The sequence below is a fragment of the Salmo salar genome, chromosome ssa15, assembly GCF_905237065.1.
Source record: "Salmo salar chromosome ssa15, Ssal_v3.1, whole genome shotgun sequence".
Classification (NCBI taxonomy): Eukaryota; Metazoa; Chordata; class Actinopteri; order Salmoniformes; family Salmonidae; genus Salmo; species Salmo salar.
The window spans coordinates 83,152,502-83,173,415 of NC_059456.1; the positions used below are offsets into that span (position 1 = coordinate 83,152,502).

The following is a 20,914-nucleotide window of genomic DNA, read 5'->3' on the forward strand; positions in this document are numbered from 1 at the left end:
GCTGAGAAGGCTTACAACCGGGTTGAGTGGGAATATCTATTTACAGTACTAAAGAAATTCCTTTCCTGGATTAAGATTTTGTACTCGTCCCCAGTAGCTTCTGTTCGCACCAACAATGTTACCTCCAGCTACTTCCCTCTCCATAGGGGGGGTTGCTGTTTATCCCCTTTCCTATTTGATATGGCTATTGAGCCTCTTGCTATCAGCCTGCACGTGGACTAGAGGATTAAGGGGCGACTTAACTCACAAGGTGTCCTTATATGCAGACAATCTTCTTTTATACATCTCTAACCCTGTGGAGTCCATACCCTAACTCTTGGACATTCTCTGGTTATAAGTTAAACCTAACAAAAAGTGTGCTCCTCCCCCTTAATCAGTTAGCAGAAGGAATTGGGTTTGCCAATTTCCCATTTAAGGTGGAGCATCAGGTCTTTATTTGGGGATAAAGGTCACAAGCTCATTTAAGGCTCTGTTTAAACTGAACTTTAAAACAGTCCTGGCGCGCACTAAGAAGGATTTCATAAGGTGGTCGTCTCTTCCCATTTTCACTAGCAGGTCACATTCATTCTGTTAAGATGACTGTCCTACCTAGGTTATTGCACTTATTCCAAATTATTCCCATTTCCCAAGTCAATGTTCAAAACAACTGGACAGCTACATTTCCAACTTAATTTGGAATAAGTCAAATCCATGAATGAGAAGGGTATATCCTTAAGCCCCCAATTTTTTACACCACTACTGGTCAGCAAATTTATCTAAATGTGTTCATTAGGTTTCTACATTTGAAAACAAGGATGGTCCAACTTGGGCCACCATGGAATTACAGTCAAGCCTTCCCACGACTAGGCTAATTAGTACTGCGCCTCCTAGCACCGAGGCTATCCAGCCGCAGCTAGTTGGTAAAAGCTAATTGTGCCATGTACTGTAAATAAAATACTATTCCAACTATATTGTGATGCCTTACAAAGGACATCCTCCTTCCCAAGAAGGTAGTGGAATTTGACTACGATGGGTCTAGGCGGCTCCCCATTCTTCGATGCGGACTGTAAGTTTCTGTGAGTACGGTTAAGGGTGGGGGTGTAATCGAGACCTAGAATTTCCCGTACATTAGCAGTTTAGTTATGAACAGGGTAGGCCACAATCCGCCTAGTCTCAAGCTGTGGGACAAGTCTCTGAATGTCCTTGAGTGGCCCAGCCAGAGCCCGGACTTGAACCAGATCAAACATCTCTGGAGAGACCTGAAAATAGCTGTGCAGTGACGCTCCACATCCAATCTGACATCGCTTGAGGATCTGCAAAGAAGAACGGGAGAAACTCCTCAAATACAGGTGTGCCAAGCCTGTAGCGTCATACCCAAGAACACTTGAGGCTGTAATCGCTGCTTCAACAAAGTACTGAGTAAAGGATCTGAATACATTTGCACAAAAAAAGGGGTGTTATGGGGAATTATGTGTGGATTGATGCGGGGGAAAAAACTATTTCATCCATTTTAGAAATAAGGCAGTAATGTAACAAAATGTGAAAAAAGTGAAGGGGTTTGAATACTCTCCGAATCTTTTGTCTTGCCCATTCACCCACTGAATGGCACACACACAATTCATGTCTCAATTGTCTCAAGGCTAAAAAAATCATTATTTAACCTGTCTCCTCCCCTTCATCTACACTGATTGAAGTGGATTTAACAAGTGACATCAATAAGTGATCATAGCTTTCACCTGGATTTACCTGATAGGTCTGTCATGGAAATAGCATGTTTCCCAAATGTTTTCTATACTCAAGTGTATACAGACTGATCAGTTTGTCAATAGAAACACACGAATACATAATCACTAAAGAGCAAGCAAGAACATGCTCACAACACAGCATACAGTTGAAGTCGGAAGTTTACATACACTTAAGTTGGAGTCATTAAAACTCGTTTTTCAACCACTCCACAATTGTTTTGTTAACAAACTAGAGTTCTGGCAAGTCGGTTAGGACATCTACTTTGTGCATGACACAATACATTTTTCCAACAATTGTTTACAGATTATTTCACTCATAATTCACTATATCACAATTCCAGTGGGTCAGATGTTTACATACACTAAGTTGACTGTGCCTTTAAACAGCTTGGAAAATTCCAGAAAATGATGTCATGGCTTTAGAAGCTTCTGATTGGCTAATTGACATAATTTGAGTCCACTGGAGGTGTACCTGTGGATGTATTTCAAGGCCTACCTTCAAACTCAGCGCCTCTTTGCTTGACATCATGTGAAAATCAAAAGAAATCAGCCAAGACCTCAGAAAAAAAATTGTAGACTTCCACAAGTCTGGTTCATCCTTGGGAGCATTTTCCAAATGCCTAAATGTACCACGTTCATCTGTACAAACAATAGTACGCAAGTATAAACACCATGGGACCACGCAGCCGACATACCGCTCAGGAAGGAGACGCCTTCTGTCTCCTAGAGATGAACGTACTTTGGTGCGAAAAGTGCAAATCAATCCTAGAACAACAGCAAAGGATCTTGTGAAGATGCTGGAGGAAACAGGTACAAAAGTATCTATATCCACAGTAAAACGAGTCCTATATCGACATAACCTGAAAGGCCGCTCAGCAAGGAAGAAGCCACTGCTCCAAAATTGACATAAAAAAGCCAGACTACGGTTTGCAACTGCACATGGGGACAAAGATCGTACTTTTTGGAGAAATGTCCTCTGGTCTGATGAAACAAAAATAGAACTGTTTGGCCATAATGACCATCGTTATGTTTGGAGGAAAAAAGCACGGAGGTGGCAGCATCATGTTGTGCGGGTGCTTTGCTGCAGGAGGGACTGGTGCACTTCACAAAATAGATGGCATCATGAGGAAGGACAATTATGTGGATATATTGAAGCGACATCAGTCAGGAAGTTAAAGCTTGGTTGCAAATGGGTCTTCCAAATGGACAATGACCCCAAGCATACTTCCAAAGTTGTGGCAAAATGGCTTAAGGACAACAAAGTCAAGGTATTGAAGTGGCCATCACAAAGCCCTGACCTCAATCCTGTAGAAAATGTGTGGGCAGAACTGAAAAAGCGTGTGGGAGCAAGGAGGCCTACAAACCTGACTCATTTACACCAGCTCTGTCAGGAGGAATGGGCCAAAATTCACCCAACTTATTGTGGGAAGCTTGTGGAAGGCTACCCAAAACAACATTTGACCCAAGTTAAACAATTTAAAGTCAATGCTACCAAATACACTCAATTAGTATGTAAACTTCTGACCCACTGGGAATGTGATGAAAGAAATAAAAGCTTAAATAAATAATTCTCTACTATTATTCTGACATTTCACATTCTTTAAATAAAGTGGTGATCCTAACTGACCTAAGACAGGGACTTTTTACTAGGATTAAATGTCAGGAATTGTGAAAAACTGAGTTTAACTGTATTTGGCTAAGGTGTATGTAAACCTCCGACTTCAACTGTATGTTGTGTCAAGATGGATCACACACACAATAGTAAAGCGAAGAAGTGTTGATAATGGTAGATAGTACTGGTTAGCAATATCTTCCCTTTAAGGGAAGGCTTTTTGGCACTGTTTTCTCAAGCAGACACTTCCACCAGGCCACGTCCTGTCCTCCCTAGCTACAGATAGGAAGGCCGGACGGTGGCTTCTGTGCTGTTGGGTAGGAAACCAAAAGGTCCATTACTTTCCGCTGCTCAAACAATGCGTCTCAGGAGAGGCAGGCTTGTCGTTTTTCTCGAGTCGGTCTCCCCAGCTCGTGCTGCGTGCTCTGTTCACCTATCATACTTCCCGATGCTACAGTTTAATAAACCCTCCATGGAACACAACATTCTGGGTCGAGGGTCCCTTGCATATACTGTAGACAGAAGAAAATAAGTAATTGATAGTTATCAAACCTTTAACAAGTGCTAGATTCTATCCCCTTTCCCTGGAGCACTTAGATCAAGGCAAATAGTGAATAGGTAATTGTTAGTTATCGGCTATCAGAGTGCTAGATTCTCCCCCCCCTCATGTGGGTTGCAAAGTACATTCACGCTGTCGCCAGTGGCTCCATGACCCAGTCACTGGGATTAGAGATTCCTGCCAGGGATTCCATTTGCCCTCCCTTCATGTTTCAAATCGTGCGTCAGTACTGTTACAGTAGGTATTTTTTCTCCCCTAACCTCCTCCTTCTCCCAAAGCAGTCTAGCCCAAACCGCCACGCCACTGCCTCCAGCCCCCCTCTACTCCTTAGCTGAACCGCCCAGCGCCCCTCTAGCACTCCACAGCTCAAGGTCAAGGACAATCTCCCTCCTCAGAGCTACCAAACTAGCCCTGTGAAACTCAAACTAGCCCATCTGGGCCACTGCAAGAGGAGCGATGTGTAGTCCAGCGGAGGTATGTTGAACATACAGTGCAGTCGGAAAGTATTCAGATGCCTTCCCCTTTTCCACATTGTTACGTTTGAGCCTTATTCTAAAACGGGATGCAATTGTTTTTTCCCCCCCTAATCAATCTACACACAATACCCCATAATGAAAAAGATGAGATGTTTGTACAACTTGATTGGAGTCCACCTGTAAATTAAATTAATTGAACATGATTTGCAAAGGCACACAACTGTCTATATAAAAGGTCCCACAGTTGACAGTCATGTCAGATCAAAAACCAAGTCATGATGTTGAAAAAAATTGTCCGTAGAGCTCAGAGACAGGATTGTGTCGAGGCACAGATCTGGGGAAGGGTACCAAAAAATGTCCGCAGCATTGAAGCTCCTCAAGAACACAGTGGCCTCCATCATACTTAAATGGAATAAGTTTGGAACCACCAAGACTCTTCCTAGAGCTGGCTGTCGGGCCAAACTGAGCAATCGGGGGGGGAAGGGCCTTGGTCAGGGAGGTGACCAAGAACCCCACAGAATTCCTCTGTGGACATGGGAGAACATTCCAGAAGGAGAACCAACTCTACAGCACTCCACCAAACAGGCCTTTATGGCAGAGTGACCAGACAGAAGTCACTCCTCAGTAAAAGGCACATGACAGCCCGCTTAGAGTTTGCCAAAAGGCACCTAAAAAGGACTCTGACCATGAGAAACAAGATTCTCTGGTCTGATGAAACCAAGATTGAACTCTTTGGCCTGAATGCCAAGCATCACATCTGGAGGAAACCTGGCACCAGCCCTACAGTGAAGTATGGTGGTGGCAGCAGCATCATGCTGTGGGGATGTTTTTCAGCGGCAGGGACTGGGAGACTAGTCAGGATCAAGGGAAAGATGTATGGAGCAAAGTACAGAGATCCTTGATGAAAACCTGCCCCAGACAGCTCAGGATACAAGCTTGTAGCGTCATACCCAAGAAGACTGGAGGCTGTAATCGCTGCCAAAGGTGCTTCAACAAAGTACTGAGTAAAGGGTCTGAATACTTATGGAAATGCAATTAGATTAAATTTTTTTGCAAAAATTTCTAAAAGCCTGTTTTTACTTTGACATTATGGGGTATTGTGTGTAAATTGATGAGGGGAAAAAACAATTTAATCAATTTTAGAATAAGACTAACGTAACAAAATGTGGAAAAAGTCAAGGGATCTGAATACTTTCCAAATGCACTGTATTTATTCTGTTATACTCAGCGATATTCCAGGAAGGAACAACTGAATCTCTGAGCAGAGCAGGATATGACTAATCATCTCAGAAGGGGGCTGAATCAATAACTTGACTGTTAGCGGTTTGTTAAGCAATACGCAGGAATGACATTTTATAAACACTTCCGAGTGAGTCCTTCATGAGGCAATCATGACGCACACAGATAATTAGCAATCAACACTTTGTTTCATAGCATCTGGCTAGTGTTTAAGACACTCATAAAAATGAGGTTATTGCCAACCCAAAAACTTCAGTCCTTCCACACCAACATGCAACAAGGCACCATCCAGTTCGACGTGTCCACTTCAGACCCCTTCAAAATCTGAGGTGGAGTTAAACAAGGATGTGCTGGCACCCACCTCGCCAGCAACTTCACTTACCTTGGGTCCACCATCATCAACGGCCGCATCGGAAAAGCAGTCTCCACCTTTGGTAGACTGGCATACAGGGTATGGAACAACCACAGTACACACAAAGGTACAGTACAAAGCTTGTCTCACCAGCTCGCTCCTGTATGGCAGCAAAACCTGGACATCATACTCACAACAAGAGCGAAGGCAAAACAACTTCCACCTGCACCACCTGTGGCGAATATTGGACATAACCTGGAGAGAGCACAGCTACCCAGTATGTTCTCTCTCCTGGGGCAGCGACGACTTCGCAGGCTGGGCCACGTTCGTTGGAATTAATATTCTCTATACAGAATTGTCCGCTGGAAAGAGACCAACTGACCACCCACAGCTACGCTATAAAGATGTCTGCAAGCAAGACCTCAAGTCCTTTGCCATCAACGTCAACACCTGGGAAGCTGCCGCTCAGGACCGTCTCCGCTGGCAGCAGGGACTTCGCAGAGGGCTGCAGACAAGCGAAATTAGCCTTAGCTCAACATAGAGAAGCAAAGAGGTAACAACAACATTCAGGCCGGCCTACAAATGTGACATCTGTGGCCAAGTTTGCCTCTCATGGATTGGACCTCACAGCCACATCAGACGCTGTGATGAGACCTAACCCCACAAGCCTGCGATGCCGACAAGTCGAGGCTAAGGAATTATTTTCTCTTTTGCATCTCAGAAGAAATATCCCAGAATTGTCTCTCCTTTTCTTCAACCATCTCTCTGCCTCTCCCAGGAAGTACAGACTTCTGTACATCGAAGGCATTCTCGATAGTCACATGGCAGAGAGTGGAGATTGGCCTAATGATGTTTGGATGACTTTCATAAAAGAAGCCAAACAGCCGGCCTCCTCCTCGTGAGTGCATCTGCTCAGCCATAATGGGGCCCAATTTGAATGTGTAAAGTAAGGACGATAAAAAAAAAAAAAAAAACACACCCACACACATTGAATTGCACTTACAAATCTCAAACATTCAACTTTCAGAAGGCAAGCCATATGATCACAACCACCAGCCAACTACGTATGCGCACTGACAAACAAAACCCTCATTAGTTTTCCCCACTCGGCCTCTCGCTGATCCCTAGAACCCATCCATATATGCATGATTCACATTAGTCCCAACATGACTGGGGAGGAGGGCCAGTTGACTGAGAAAGAAGTTGACTAAGCAGGAGACTAGCTCTCTCTACTGGCCAAATGGGACAAAACAAGAGCAATATTTTGGTGAGGAAGGCATCAATAAACAGCATGAGCTTTTGTGCCGTGTATACAAATGAATTCAATTTTCAAGACTTATACAGGCCCTCCTTGAGGGTAACAGATCTAGTATGTTTCTTCTTGAGAAAATAGGAAAATGCACATGATCTTTGCATTATTATGTACAGCGGTTTATTTGTGATTTTCCAAAACATTATATACTACATACAATGCACATAAATTATTGTACAATGGATCAACTTAAGAATAAAAGAAACGTAAAACATACAGAACGGGCGGTGATTGAACAAAGACGATGATAATACTATCAATTAGATCAATGACATGGCTATGTTGAAAGACATTTTGAAGCATCTAGTCTTGAGAATTACATGGTGTGCATGTATAAAAGTACTTATCTTCGGACTTTGAAATCAATTACAATGATTGATTACTAATGAGTAATAGTATGACTAGCAGAAGTCACAGTCAACCAATTCCACGTTCAACTAGTCCAAGAGTTTACCAGTTATGTTGCATTTCTGGACCAACTTTTCACAAGATCAATTTAGATGCTACTTCATAAACTCAATAGTAACATATTGTCCTTTGAGAACACATCAAGGAAAGCGGTTAGGATTATAAACAAACATACATAAGGAGAACTCGACCACTAGTGCTTGCTAACAACTATTTACTGGCATCCAATAGGAGTAAAGATTCAGAACAGTTCACGCCGCCTTCCATTCCAGTGACACTTTCGCTACATACAGAGTACCAACTGTATTTGGCAGAAGTATACATAGGCTCTAATAACAACTACGTTAGCATAGCATGGCACTTAACATAAATATGAGGAAGAATGGCCATTTGTTGTATTTCACACAAATATACTGAACCACATCCTCTCTGCAGAGCAATGCACTATGATGGTCTATAGTATTAAATAAAAACTGTTAGGTGTGACATGGTGTCTATATACATGTTGTGTTGGCCTTACGTATGTCCCTAAAGCATCACCTATGTTTTAAGGAATCTGCCTAAAGAGAGCCCCACAGCTTTAAAGATGTGAAGCATATTTGTGTCCGGTGGATCATCATTTGACATGTGTTTCCCAGAAGGGGTGAGCTGATGGTTATTCTCTAAACCACTAAAGATTGATTTGACAATAAAAGGAATGTAGTTGTGAAAAGCCACTTGAACAAGGTCCAAAAAAAAAAAAAAAAGAAAAAGTAATTTGTTTCATTAAACCCCTGATATTGTCCTAAAATAAGGCTCTGGGTTCTAGGCACACCAAGGTAACGGCGCTTAAATGTGCATTCCATGTTAAAAGACAAACTGTTAAATGACCCTGCGATGCCTACATCATTGCAGATTTGCTATAGTGATCATCAGTAAAAGAATTCAGACGTAAGTCAGAGCACAGAGACAGAAACATGAGTATATCATTGGCAAAAACTGCTGGTGAAAGTGTGGACACCGAGTGTGTGCACATATTGTAGTTCTGTGTTTGTTTGTGACATGTGTGTGAGCAAGCGCATATTAAGAGGTAGCAGATAACGATCACAGCAAAACGAAAAGATTCCAAAAGTGACCAATATGACTACAGACTAAAAAAGAGTCTTTCCTCCTCAGAGATATACACATTCCATCATCTCTTTTCTCATCGCTCTCTAGCAAAAGAAAAGCTTTGCCTCAAGAAGAAAATAAAGACAGTTTCACTCCCCCTTCCTATGATTACACACACATCTTCCTTGAGTCCTTCACAGAAACATTTAAAGAGCATGCTTTGTTGGTAAAGCACTGTGCCACCATAGGGCTGTGTCCTGTACGTCAGCGTTTTACAATAAAGACCTGGATTCCAGAGCAATGAGCTATGAGTAAGAGGGGCAGTAGAACACTTTGCTGAGAGCAGCCTGAGCAAGCAATGTCAAAGACATAAGACAACTAAAACATCAAGACAGGATCCCAACATAACCGTTTCATAAAACCTTTCAGAAATCTTGACACTACATCATACACCTACTAACTCTGTATGATTGCTAACTGAGGCCTCTAGCATGAGGAAGCAATGTCATAATATCCCAGCTACAAGCTGTCCAAACCAAGTTGTTAGCATAAATGCATTGAAGGCGACACTTAATAAAAAGAGGAGCCATTTCAACCCCCCCAACACTAAGAGACGTGGAGTGGCGACAGCCCCCTCTTGATCTGTAGGCTTATTTTGAGATGTGTTGAGGTAAATCATCCAGCATTTGAGAAGTAAAAGGAATAAATAAAATGAATTAGTGTTAAAATAGACGAAACAATCATGCCAAAAATACATGTGCGGATGGGAGAGGTAGTTTGTTTTGGTTAACACAGCGCCTGGCGGCACAACTCTGTATACAATCAACTCTAACTGGGATTCAGGATTAGGGTTGCAAAATTCCAGGAACTTTTCAATAAAAGTTTTTTGCAACTCTATTCAGAATTCAGCTGGCTTCACATGTCAATAGAGGAATATAACAGAGCCACCAAAAACCTGGCTGGGCCGCTGTGAGCAGTGCCTTATCAGGAATCTGTCTGCAACCTTTTACAGAGCTTAATATTACACTGAAACAAGACATTTATTACTTCTATGTATTCTTTTTGCCAAGTCAGGTTATTTCATGTTGGTAAACCTGACAAGGCACTGATCACAGAGACACTGCCTCAAATCAGCCATGGTGACTGCATGATATACATATTATTAGTCATTCCTCAGCATCACTTATTCCTCTCAATAAAAATACTGATCAGGACTGGACACAGTGGCAGCGGGAACCATTGAGTCAGACGCACTATGACTCATAGTTTTTTTTTGTGAAATGTTGCGGCCTGCCTCTTGTACACATGATTGTCTTGCTGTGATAAAGAAAAACAGACCGACACTTTGTGTGTGAAAATAATGGGATCCCTCTATACTGGGTCTGCAACGCATCTCTCTAGGCAGTTTCACTTCAAACAAAAAACTTGACGAAAAACAGAACACTGCAGAGGTTGCCGAAGAGAAAGTCATGGCGTGTGTGTGAATGTATGCATGTGTGTTTGTGTCACTGTGTTACGTTTGGTTCCCTTCTATGCTATTATGAACGTTTTCAGTTTCAATGAGGTATCTGTTAAATGTTGAACTGAGAGTTTTGTAAGGCTACCGAGGTGAAGTTGCTGACCTGCGTCGGGAGAGAGGGGTGCAGTTTTTGGGGTGTGTCTTTCTGAGCCAGCTTGGCAGCAGGCAGATGGCTCTTGGAGGAGTTCCTCCCATTAGAGCCCCTGACCCCATCTTCCCTACATTCCTTTACATTGGTTTATGCATACGTGATAGGAGGTTTAAAAAAAAGCCAGCTGTCTCCACATGACCTGGCTTACACACAGTGGGGTCTGGACAAGGGCTGCAGTGTGAGAAAACCACTTTGGGCCGGGAGGAGGACACATCAATATACGCTCTGCACACCGGTATTCTATGATTCTTATTCTAAAATTCATCTCTAAATTTGCTATACAGTCTCAGGGTTCACTCCCGAGTCCAACTCCCCAAGTGCTCCTCGCTAGATCAGTTCAGTCACTTCCTAGGTAAGGGATGTCACCTATCTGAGTGACAAATTCAAAGCCACTACACACGAATTCAGTCCCGTCAGCCCTTGGTGCACTACAACCATCGAGTTGGGCCTGAATGGCTGCGGTCGCGTTAAAGCTATGAAGAGTCCTGCGAGGCTGGCTGCTGTTCTACTGCAGAAAAAGAGGCGTTGGTTGGCTTGTTGAAGAGAGGCATGCCCGTCGCTACGATAACTGATTGATTGGCCTGTATCCTTGTCAGTTTGAGTTGAGGCAGTGTTAGTAGTAAAGCGCATGATTGTGTTTGTTGTCTTTTTCCTGGTTCCAACGGTATGGTAGCTTTACAGAGCAGCTTTACAGAGCAGCTTTATAGAGCAGCAGGTTGAGTCAGAACGTCTCCTTGGTATGTGAGAAGGTCTTGACGCAGCTGAATGAACGCTGATTTTAGGAAACAATCTTGATTAAAATCAAACCAGTCCAAAGTAAAACAATTATAGATATATAGTTGTCAAAGCTTATTGAGACCTCGAAGATAGGTACAACATAAGAAAATAGTCCATCTCATTTTTGCATATATCTCCAGAGCATTCTTCTCAACTGAATTATCTTAGTATTTGCCATCTTTTTCCTTATGTACAGAAATAACAAGTGGTATTTACAGGCAATGACCACAAGAGGGAGAGCCAGACCTGCAGAACACTACTGTGATATGCTGACCCTTCAACCTACTAAGCAAAACCAAACGGCTCTCAAACAAAACTGGTGGGAGTGAATTTGTGATTGTATTTTATTGTGATTAGAATTTGATCTAGCCTTAAAAACATCTTCAGATTTGATTAAAAAGTTTGAGTAATTACTACAGTAATTACTCAAACTGTTTTTCACTCCGATTGTAGGCTTGCATACAGTTGAAGTCAGAAGTTTACATACACTTAGGTTGGAGTCATTAAAACTAGTTTTTCAACCACTCCACAAATGTCTTGTTAAACTATAGTTCTGGCAAGTGTGTTAGGACATCTACTTTGGGCATGATAAGTATTTTTTTTAACAATTGTTTACAGGAAGATTAGTTGACTTATTATTTCACTTACTATTTCACTTATATATAATTAACTGTATCACAATTCCAGTGGGTCAGAAGTTTACATGCACTAAGTTGACTGTGCCTTTAAACAGCTTGGAACATTCCAGAAAATGTCATGGGTTTAGAAGCTTCTGATAGGCTTATTGACATCATTTGAGTCAATTGGAGGTGTACCTGTGGATGTATTTCAAGGCCTACCTTCAAACTCAGTGCCTCTTTGCTTGATATCATGGGAAAATCAAAAGAAATTAGCCAAGACCTCAGAAAAAAAATTGTAGACCTCCACAAGTCTGGTTCATCCTTGGGAGCAATTTCCAAACGCCTGAAGGTACCATGTTCATCTGTACAAACAATACTACGCAAGTATAAACACCATGGGACCACGCAGCCATCATACCGCTCAGGAAGGAGACGCCTTCTGTCTCCTAGAGATGAACGTACTTTGGTGCGAAAAGTGCAAATCAATCCCAGAACAACAGCAAAGGACCTTGTGAAGATGCTGGAGGAAACAGGTACAAAAGTATCTATATCCACAGTAAAATGAGTCCTATATCGACATAACCTGAAAGGCCGCTCAGCAAGGAAGAAGCCACTGCTCCAAAACGGACATAAAAAAAGCCAGACTACGGTTTGCAACGGCACATGGGGACAAAGATCGTACGTTTTGGAGAAAGGTGCTCTGGTCTGATGAAATGAAAATAGAACTGTTTGGCCATAATGACCATTGTTATGTTTGGAGGAAAAAGGGGGACGCTTGCAAGCCGAAGAACACCATCCCAACCGTGAGGCACGGGGGTGGCAGCATTATGTTGTGGGGGTGCTTTGCTGCAGGAGGGACTGGTGCACTTCACAAAATAGATAGCATCATGAAGATGGAAAATGTGGATATATTGAAGCAACATCTCAAGACATCAGTCAGGAAGTTAAAGCTTGGTCGCAAATGGGTCTTCCAAATGGACAATGACCCCAAGCATACTTCCAAAGTTGTGGCAAAATGGCTTAAGGACAAAAAGTCAAGGTATTGGAGTGGCCATCACAAAGCCCTGACCTCAATCCTATAGGAAATGTGTGGGCAGAACTGAAAAAGTGTGTGCGAGCAAGGAGGCCTACAAACCTGACTCAGTTACACCAGCTCTGTCAGGAGGAATAGGCCAAAATTCACCCAACTTATTGTGGGAAGCTTGTGGAAGGCTACCCGAAACATTTGACCTAAGTTAAACAATTTAAAAGCAAAGCTCCCAAATACTAATTGAGTGTATAACTTCTGACCCACTGGGAATGTGATGAAAGAAATAAAAGCTGAAAGAAATCATTCTCTTACATTTCACATTCTTAAAATAAAGTGGTGATCCTAACTGACCTAAAACCGGGACTTTTTACTGGAGTTAAATGTATTTGGCTAAGGTGTATGTAAACTTCCAACTTCAACTGTACATATGTATTTAGCAAAGGCTAACTTCTCCCTGAGGCATGGCCGTTAGCCACCTTACTAGGTTATTTTAGCTAGCCAATAATCCATAATGAAAATGAACTAAAAACATGTTGCTCTTTCCTCTTATGAAGGCAAGAGCTTTTTGAGTGGCAAATGTGTATATTTTGAAGGGGGCAACAGATCCAAATAGTTTCCAGATTTTCCACACATATCCCGTGTGGCCTACACTTTAACCGATCCATTAATTGCTACTTAAACACAGATGTTAGTCCCACTACTAAACACTCAGTCAGAGCCTGTACACAACACCCTCTTGTGGTCATTCAATATACAAACATCAAAAATAGAAGGCCCCTCACACTCTACTCGGGGTGTGTCTGTGCGTGTATGCTTGTATGCATGCATTATAGTTTTTTTACATTTGAAACACCATGTCAACACATACACACATTCATATGCACACAAATAGGGCCTACATATCCTATAATATACAATAGATTACTCATCCATTTGTTTTAATTGAAACAACCTTTTTTTAAATATAGATATTTGCTTATGTATGTATATATATTTATAAATACATTCTGTTTGAAATTCCCTTTTTCTTATCAATGGGAAATTCCAACCTTATCAAAGCCCCTCACTCCTCTCTTTACTCACAATCCCCTAATTAACCCCCCAAAACCTTCTTTGACAGTGTGACTATCAGGTCCATTCGGCTATCCCCCTCAGATACCCTTCCATCGCTGAATCCTCCATCCAGCATCTCAACGCCATCTAGGGGGTCCCTCATGGGGAGGGGTCAGAGGGGCTGCTATGACACCTCGCTCCCAAACACCTCCAGCACCAGCGGGGTGAGCTGCATGCTGTGCTCTGGCTGGAAGGACAGCGAGCGGTACTGCTTGGAGTGCTCCTCGTTGAGGCTGCGCAGGTCGGCCAGCTTCTGGATCATCCTGGCATAGAGCAGCCGTCCTCCTGGGTGGTTCACTCTGATGTAGGCCTGGAGCACCTCCGACAGACGGTCCTGGAGAACCTCGATCTTAGCGTGATCCTGCACCCCAGGTCGATCTACAGGGATGAGAGAAGGGAGGAGAGAGAGGCCTTTAAAAGGAGGGGTGGAGAGAGGGGAATGCACACAAAAACACCATGCAAACAGATGCTGCACATGTGCGCACAAACATGTACAAAAGCATGCAAAGCACACATGACAGCAAGTGGGTAGATACCTGGAGACAGCAGGCAGATGGCCATGAGCAGCACGTGTTCCTCCTCATGGAGCTTGAGTTTCTTCAGGCCCACCTGGAACTTCACCAGTGGCTCCAACAGGTCCAGAGTGTGACCCGCTACAGGGAGGGGCCGACAGTGGGTAAGTGTGTGCTCATGTGGTTTGACACGGTCCTCCATATTTGTTTGGACAGTGAAGCTAAAATGTTTACATTTGTCTCGATACTCCAGGTACACTAAGTACTTGGACAAATTCACTTAGTGTATTAAATTAGTCAAAAGACTAGTGTTTGGTGCCATATTCCAAGCACACAATGACTACATCAAGCTTGTGACTCTACATACTTGTTGAATGCATTTGCAGTTTGTGTTGGTTGTGCTTTGTATTATGCTTTGCCCAATAGGAACTGAATGGTGAATGAGTGTCATTTTGTAGTCACTTTTATTGAAAAATTAAATAAGATGTTTCTGAACATTTTTACATTAATGTGGATGCTGCCATGATTAGGGATAATCATGAATGAATCTTGAATAATGATGATTATACCCCAAAATAATGAAGATATTTTCCCCCCAAAATGCTAACCTCTCACCATTAACAATAACAGGGGAGGTTAGCATTTTTGGAGGGGGTATGGTCTTTGTGCCTCTAACATTCTCAGTCATCTGCGTTGCGTTGTACCTAAAAGCTCTTAGCCGTGGTATATTGGCCATATACCACACCCCCTCGGGCCTTATTGCTTAACTATTCCTAATTAAGGTAGCATCCACATTAAAGCTGCAATATGTCCGTTTTTGGGCGACCCGACCAAATTGAACTTAGAAAAGTGTGTTACAGATCTGTCTGTCATTCTCATTGAAAGCACATCTAAGAAGCGGTAGATCTGTTTTATGTGCGCTATTTCTATTTCCCGTTCTTAAGTTTCGTTTTTCCGTCTTTTACTTTCGGGTTTGTACACCAGCTTTAACCTGTTGGGGCTAGGGGGCAGTATTTTCATGGCCGGATAAAAAAACGTACCCGATTTAATCTGGTTACTACTCCTGCCCAGAAACTAGAATATGCATATAATTAGTAGATTTGGATAGAAAACACTCTAAAGTTTCTAAAACTGTTTGAATGGTGTCTGTGAGTATAACAGAACTCATATGGCAGGCCAAAACCTGAGAAGATTCCATGCAGGAAGTGCCCTGTCTGACAATTTGTTGTCCTTCTAGGGCATCTCTATCAAAAATACAGCATCTCTGCTGTAACGTAACATTTTCTAAGGCTTCCATTGGCTCTAAGAAGGCGCCAGAAAGTGGAATCAGAGCTCTGCAGTCTCTGGGCGAAAAACAGCAGGAGTGTTTGTGAGTGGTCAGGCAGGGAACACTGACACTGGAGCGCGCATGGACGAGAGGAATTTTTTTCTTTCTCTCTTTGAACGAATACAACGTCGCCCGGTTGGAATATGATCGCTATTTTAGGAGAAAAATGGCATAAAAATTGATTTTAAACAGCGTTTGACATGCTTCGAAGTACGGTAATGGAATATTTTGACATTTTTTGTCACGAAATGCGCCCGCGTGTCACCCTTCGGCTTGTGACCTGAACGCACGAACAAAACGGAGCTATTTCAATATAACTATGGATTATTTCGAACCAAAACAACATTTGTTGTTGAAGTAGAAGTCCTGGGAGTGCATTCTGACAAAGAACAGCAAAGGTAATCCAATTTTTCTTATAGTAAATCTGAGTTTGGTGAGGGCCAAACTTTGTGGGTGTCAAATTAGCTAGCCGTGATGGCCGGGCTATCTACTCAGAATATTGCAAAATATGCTTTCGCCGAAAAGCTATTTTAAAATCTGACACCGCGATGGCATAAAGCAGTTCTGTATCTATAATTCTTAAAATAATTATGTATTTTGTGAACGTTAATCGTGAGTAATTAAGTAAATTCACCGGAAGTTTGCGGTGGGTATGCTAGTTCTGAACATCACATGCTAATGTAAAAAGCTGGTTTTTGATATAAATATGAACTTGATTGAACAAAACATGCATGTATTGTATAACATAATGTCCTAGGAGTGTCATCTGATGAAGATCATCAAAGGTTAGTGCTGCATTTAGCTGTGGTTTTGGTGACATATATGCATGCTTTGAAAATGGCTGTGTGATTATTTTTGGCAGGGTACTCTCCTGACATAATCTAATGTTTTGCTTTCGCTGTAAAGCCTTTTTGAAATCGGACAGTGTGGTTAAATTAACGAGTCTTGTCTTTAAAATGGTGTAAAATAGTCATATGTTTGAGAAATTGAAGTTATAGCATTTATGAGGTATTTGTATTTCGCGCCACACGATTCCACTGGCTGTTGACTAGGTGGGACGCAAACGTCCCACCTTGCCCAGGGAGGTTAAACAGCAGAAAATACAATATTTTTTATGGAAAATATAATTCACAGCGGTTTACATGGTACAAACAAACATTTGGAAAAACTAGAATTTTAGCAACAAAGAAATTGGAGAGAAATTTCTGTATAGTGCATCTTTAATGTAGAAGCATTCATAAACATCTTCTATTCTTATTTGCAATAAAAGTGACTCCAAAATGTGAATTCCTTATTTGCCATTAATATGTATATTGGGCACAACCAAAACGAACAGCAAATGCATTCAACACGAGTCATACGCTTGATGTAATCATTGTGTGCTAGGAATATGGGACCAAATACTAAACTCTTGACTCATTTAATACACTATAAGTGAATTTGTTAACATACTTATGAATTTGTTTTATGTTAAAGCCGTATCCTAAAATGTAAAAAAAATTAAATCCTCCTCGTCAATCTACACACAATACCCCATAATGAAAAAGTGAAGAGGTTTGTGGAAATGTTTGCAAATGTATTTAAAATAAAAAACAGAAATACCTTTATTTACATAAGTATTCAGACCCTTTGGTATGAGACTCCAAATTGAGCTCCGGTGGATCCTGTTTCCATGATCATCCTTGACATTTACATTTAAGTCATTTAGCAGACGCTCTTATCCAGAGCGACTTACAAATTGGTGCATTCACCTTATGATATCCAGTGGAACAACCACTTTACAATAGTGCATCTAAATCTGACATGTCTCTACAACTTGATTGGAGTCCACCTGTGCTAAATTCAATTGATTGTTCATGATTTGGAAAGACACACACCTGTTGATATAAGATCCCGCAGTTGACAGTGCACGTCAGAGCAAAAACCAAGCCATGAGGTTGAAGGAATTGTCCGTAGAGCTCCGAGACAGGATTGTGTAGAAGCACAGATCTGGGTAAGGGTACCAAAACATTTCTGCAGCATTGAAGGTCCAAGAACACAGTGGCCTCCATCATTCTTAAAATGGAAGAAGTTTGGAACCAAGACTCTTCATAGAGATGGCTGCCCAGCCATACTGAGCAATCGGGGGAGAAGGGCCTTGGTCAGGGAGGTGACCAAGAACCCGATGGTTACTCTGACAGAGCTCCAGAGTTCCTCTGTGGACATGGGAGAACCTTCCAGAAGGACAACCATCTCTGCAGTACTCCACCAAAACCAGGCCTTTATGGTTGAGCGGCCAGACAGAAGCCACTCCCCAGTAAAAGGCACATGACAGCCTGCTTGGAGTTTGCCAAAAGGAACCTAAAGGACTCTGACCATGAGAAACAAGATTCTCTGGTCTGATGAAACCAAGATTAAACTCTTTGGCCTGAATGCCAAGCGTCACATCTGGAGGAAACCTGGCACCAGCCCTACAGTGAAGCATGGTGGTGGCAGCAGCATCATGCTGTGGGGATGTTTTTCAGCGGCAGGGACTGGGAGACTAGTTGGGATCGAGGTAAAGATGAATGGAGTAAAGTAGAGAAAGATCCTTGATGAATGCCTGCTCCAGAGCGCTCAGAAACAGACTAGGGCAAAGGTTTACCTTCCAAGAGGACAATGACCCAAAGCACACAGCCAAGACAACGCAGGAGTGGCTTCGGGACAAGTCTCTGAATGTCCAAGAGTGGCCCAGCCAGAGCCCGGACTTGAACCCGATCGAACATCTCTGGAGAGAACTGAAAATAGCTGTGCAGCGACGCTCCCCATCCAACCTGACAGAGCTTGAGAGGATTGGCAGAGAAGCATGGGAGAAACTCCCCAAATACAGGTGTGCCATGCTTGTAGCGTCATACCCAGGAAGACTGGAGGCTGTAATTGCTGCCAAAGGTGCTTCAACAAAGTACTGAGTAAAGGGTCTGAATACTTATGTAAATGTTATATTTCATATATATATATTTTTTTATTATTATACATTTGCAAACATTTCTAAAAAACAGTTTTTGCTTTGTCATTATGGGGGTAGTGTGTGTTGATTGATGAGGAAACTATTTAATCAATTTTAGAATAAGTATAACGTAACAAAATGTGGAAAAAGTCACGGAGTCTGAATACTTTTTAAATGCACTGTACATAGTGCTTCCATTTCTAAACGGTAAAACAGATATGAAAATACCCTAAAATAACTGTGCAGAATGTCACCTTTTGCTTTATATGAAACATTTGATCTCAAAACCAAAAAGCTGGAGTATAGAGCCAAATTTAAACATGCGGAGGGGAGTTTAATACATGTATTGTGTGTGTACATGTATTTCACCCTTGGTGACGTCGTTGACGCAGTACTTGAAGTCAGGACCACCACCACAGCTCCAGGACATGTCCTCTAGGTTGAAGGACTGGTTGGAACGCAGCATGATGATCTCGATGGCACTGGATTTCAGCAGGGCGATCTGGTCCTCAGCAGTCAGCCCTCTGGAAACACACAATACATGTATTGAGCCAAACATGCAGATTGACAGGGTGCCCTTACCCCTCATCGCATCACACACAGAGGGCCTTATCTGCTTTTATTTTACCTGATGAGAAACTGTGGCAATAGCAACCTATTTCTCCCAATGTGAAATTCATTCCAGATTTGATGGCAGAGACGTAAAGACAGTGTTTCGTTGGTACCAAAATATGGGGGAATCGGCATAACAACAATCAAAGGCTGGAATATTACAGCACATTGGGCGATGTCATTCTTCTATTTCCAAACTAAATAAAGTAGTTCTTATCCTTGAAACTGGAATAGCCTCATTGTCTGACAAACAAATATTTAATTGCCATCTTATGCTCGTTTCAATTTTTTTGTACACACGAATGAATGAATGAATGAATGAGCACGGTTTTCTAGAATTTTCTAAGGGAGGGGGAGACCGGAAAGGACAGGTAGTACAATGCATTTTATGGTTACCGGGACAACAGCGTTCCATAGTGCACTGCAGCGTGTGCTTCACTTAAATGTTGCTATTGGAGGCATGAGCACTTTACCTCATCCAACCTTCCATATTCACACACTTGTACGAAGGTTAACACCAAACTAACGAGAAACTCTATCCGCTCTGCCTCGGTGCCTATTCCCTTCTTATGATGAGTCATCATGAGCCACACTAACAAAGGCTGTCAGGCTAACATACAGCCAGCCATCCTCCGACACAATGGGAATCCTGAATACATGCAACACTGACTGACATGGATGGAAATGGAGATCTGTTTACACCTGTGATCGAACCCTTCGTCAAAATTACAGGATTCAGCCATTTACTTGAATGCTTTCTGAGACCGAAGTTTAAATAACATTTCTTACCCATTTCGTTTCATTTGATTCAAAAACAAGCATATAGCCTCCTCTCAATAAAGGCAGTTGTTTTTGTCCTGCCCAATGCAAATCAAACTGTCACCTGTGTCGAATACAACATGTGTAGACCTTACCGTGAAATGCTTACTTACAAAGCCTTAACCAACAGTGCAGTTCAAGAAAGAGTTAAGAAAATATTTACCAAATAAGAGTTAAAAAATTATAAAAAGTAACAAAAATAACGGGGCTATATACAGGGGGTGCCGATACGAATTGGTGTGGGTCTAGGGTATCCGGGAGGATGCTGTTGATGTGAGCCATGACCAGCCTTTCAAAGCACTTCATGACTATTTATGCGAGTGCTACGGGGCGGTAATCATTTAGGCAGGTTACCTTAGTGTTCATGGGCACAGGGACTATGGTGGTCTGTTTGAAACATGTAGGTATTACAGACTCAGTCAGGGAGAGGTTGAAAATGTCAGTGAAGACACTTGCCAGTTTGTCCGCTCATGCTTGGAGTACACGTCCTGGTAATCCGTCTGGCCCCGAGGCTTTGTGAATGTTGACGGTGAAGGTCTTGCTCAGCTCGGCTACCGAGAGCGTTATCACACAGTCGTTCAGAACAACTGGTGCTCTCATGCATGGTTCAGTGTTGCTTGCCTCAAAGCGAGCATAAAAGGCATTTAGCTTGTCTGGTAGACTTGCATCACTGGGCAGCTCGTGGCTGGGTTTCCCTT

The 20,914-nt window shown here is 42.3% G+C and overlaps 1 protein-coding gene across 4 annotated transcripts in view; it reads right to left on the minus strand.

The window, feature by feature from the left end:
* Positions 1-13,896: 13,896 nt before the first annotated feature.
* vdr0 (vitamin D receptor) overlaps positions 13,897-20,914 on the minus strand; it is a 79,514-nt gene continuing 72,496 nt past the window's right edge. For all 4 annotated transcript variants that reach the window (XM_014146371.2, XM_014146374.2, XM_014146372.2 and 1 more), the window contains 3 exon segments: positions 19,155-19,309; positions 14,518-14,634; positions 13,897-14,359 (listed from right to left, as the gene is read on the minus strand). In XM_014146371.2, coding sequence (XP_014001846.1) covers positions 14,106-14,359; positions 14,518-14,634; positions 19,155-19,309 — 526 coding nt within the window. In that variant the 3' untranslated portion in view covers positions 13,897-14,105.